This window comes from Diplodia seriata (genome assembly GCF_021436955.1).
Source record: "Diplodia seriata strain FDS-637 chromosome Unknown scaffold_3, whole genome shotgun sequence".
Lineage (NCBI taxonomy): Eukaryota > Fungi > Ascomycota > Dothideomycetes > Botryosphaeriales > Botryosphaeriaceae > Diplodia > Diplodia seriata.
Genome location: NW_027117310.1, coordinates 3,662,007 through 3,664,328, shown reverse-complemented (window position 1 = coordinate 3,664,328; position 2,322 = coordinate 3,662,007). Strand labels below are relative to the sequence as shown.

Genomic DNA, 2,322 nt, shown 5'->3' with positions numbered 1-2,322 from the left:
TAGAGTCTAAAATGTAGACAGGATTTTTGCTTCCAAAACCCATATCTACGTTACGAAATCAGATTCAACCACCCAATAAAAATACATTATCATTATATTTAGCTCGGTCTGCAATCCCGAATAGCGGTACTGCGCCTGATTGTGCATATGGCTACTCGCTACCTGCTCTGATCAGTGATTAGTCGAAAGTGCTACACAACGTAGAGTTTAAATTGATTGCAATGATACCCACATCTTGTCGCACCTTTATTTCGAACAATTCACGCCATGCCTATCCACGATACAGAAGAACTGGTCCCCACGCCCACCATCTTCGACCACAGGGACTATGCAAACCTCCGCCTGCGAGGTGTTGTGACCGACTTCCCGGTCGAAAACCCTAGCAGCCGTTGGATGCAGGCCGGGCGGGAGGTACTACCCCATGACGACCCATATGTGGAGATCTTGTTCAACCAAGGCATCGAAAACTTCCCCTTCCCGGCCCTTCTCCACTCACGAGAGACGCTCGTGTACCTGGGCCTCGACGCCGCCTTCGCCGAGGAGTGCTGGGACAAATGGGTGAACATGCGCCCAGAGCAGCGCACCGTGCCGGCGACCAAGAAGGACGGCTATCCTCCTTTCCTCAGCAACATCGCCATGCTCATGAACAACCGCGGCATGTCCCAAGAGCCTTTCCCGACTCTACCGGAGGAGGAGATGGAGAACCAAGTCTATCCCGAGCCCGAAGAGTCACAGCAGCAGCTGGAGCAAGAGCTGCAAAGGCTGATCGACGAGAACGGAGGCGTGTACGATCCGGATTTTGTCGAAATGGCCGGCCTGACCGTATCCGAGGCCACCAACAGGCAGATTCGCTGCAGGATACATGAAGCCAAGATGTTGCGCTTCTTCGGCTTGAGCCCCGAGGCGGTGTGGTACTTCGTCCACGCCACGCACGACATCCGCACACAGGAGATCCTGGGTCTGTTCAAACTAGACCTCGAGAATTTCAGGGGCCGCCGCTACGTTCTCTTGCTGCAGAAGACGTTGTTGGAGCCGCGGTACAGGCTCCTGCTCAAGGTCAAGCGGATGAGCGAGGTCAGAGCCGGCCTTTGGGAGCGTTTCGCCCCAATTCAGCCGGCCCCGGGCGAGGAGGACGACACCGTGTATGATGGAGAGGCTCTGCTTGCCGAGACGCCGCGCTGCGTCGATCCGAACTGGAGCTCTGCGTCGTCGGCGGAGGATCCGGCGGAGGATCCGGCGGAAGATCCGGCGGTGTTGCTGGATCGCCGCATAAGGGACGCCATGAGAATGCTTGAATGGCAGCACTTTGCCTCCACAGGCATTTGCCTGGGCTCTTGGACTTTTGATATGCCGCAGATCTGCCGGTATAGCAAGGTCCCGAGCACGTTCGTGTGCCAGCCCATCTTGGATTTCATCGAGAAGACGAAATTCAAGAAGAAGCTGGAAACGTACGAAAAGGTCAAGGGGCAGGAGGAGCCGAAAATACAGTCTCCGCATAAGTTTTTGGTGGAGATGAAGTGGGAGGGCATACCGGTGGGTGACGTTTGGGACGTTGCCCACAACCCTTACCCTTACAACCCTTGAGCAAACGCTGCTCATCACATGGTACGTCGCCGCCCCTCCTCTGAGCCCCTCACAATAGAGTGACCCCATTGACGCCTTCAGACATTGCGAGCAACGGCCTCCCCTACCAAAACTTGTCCACCTCCATACTGCTTCCCCACTGGTGCCTACATCCACCACATCACCTTCTTGTCTCTCTTTCCCCCCCTTGTTTTTTGGTTTCTTTATCAGCTGTGTCCAAACACATACGACCACCCCTCTGTGTTTGTTCCACCGTTATTACCTTGTTTTGAGTTTTCTTTGTAGATGGATGTCTATAACTGTTCGCGGGTTCTGTCTTGGGTGGTCGTATTGTGTAACACTGGCTGGTGCCAGTCTGCTAGAATAGCAGCTTCACTTCTTACTGTTGGATATGGCGCAGGAAATAGGCCTGCTTTTCTCTTCTTGTCTTTTCTTCTCTTGTCTGTTCACTTAGCGAGCTTGGCATATGCAGAGCAAGTATACAACTTCTCTTCTCCGCCGTATGGGTAGCATGGCTTCAATGATACAAATCAAAGTTCAACAGCATTCGCAGCCCACGCCAACAACTCGCCCGCCCGCCCGCCTGCCCGCCCGTCACTCACCGCCCCCCCTACACGCGCATCCCCACTACTTTTCCGCGAAAGCCCAAAAATTACCCAAAGCAGCTAGCGCGCACGCGATGACAAGGCAAAACACACAGCGCCCGATTGGCCAGCATAGACCAACTCTTCCGCCGCA

At 54.4% G+C, this 2,322-nt stretch overlaps 1 protein-coding gene across 1 annotated transcript; it reads left to right on the top strand.

Moving 5' to 3' along the window:
- Positions 1–554: 554 nt before the first annotated feature.
- Positions 555–1,584, top strand: SLS55_003793 (uncharacterized protein; the record flags this gene model as incomplete). The annotated part of the gene is given in 2 exon segments (XM_066775257.1): positions 555–558; positions 575–1,584. 2 exon segments carry the CDS (start codon positions 555–557, stop codon positions 1,582–1,584), a joined length of 1,014 nt encoding a protein of 337 aa, XP_066635376.1.
- Between the last annotated feature and the right edge of the window lie 738 nt (positions 1,585–2,322).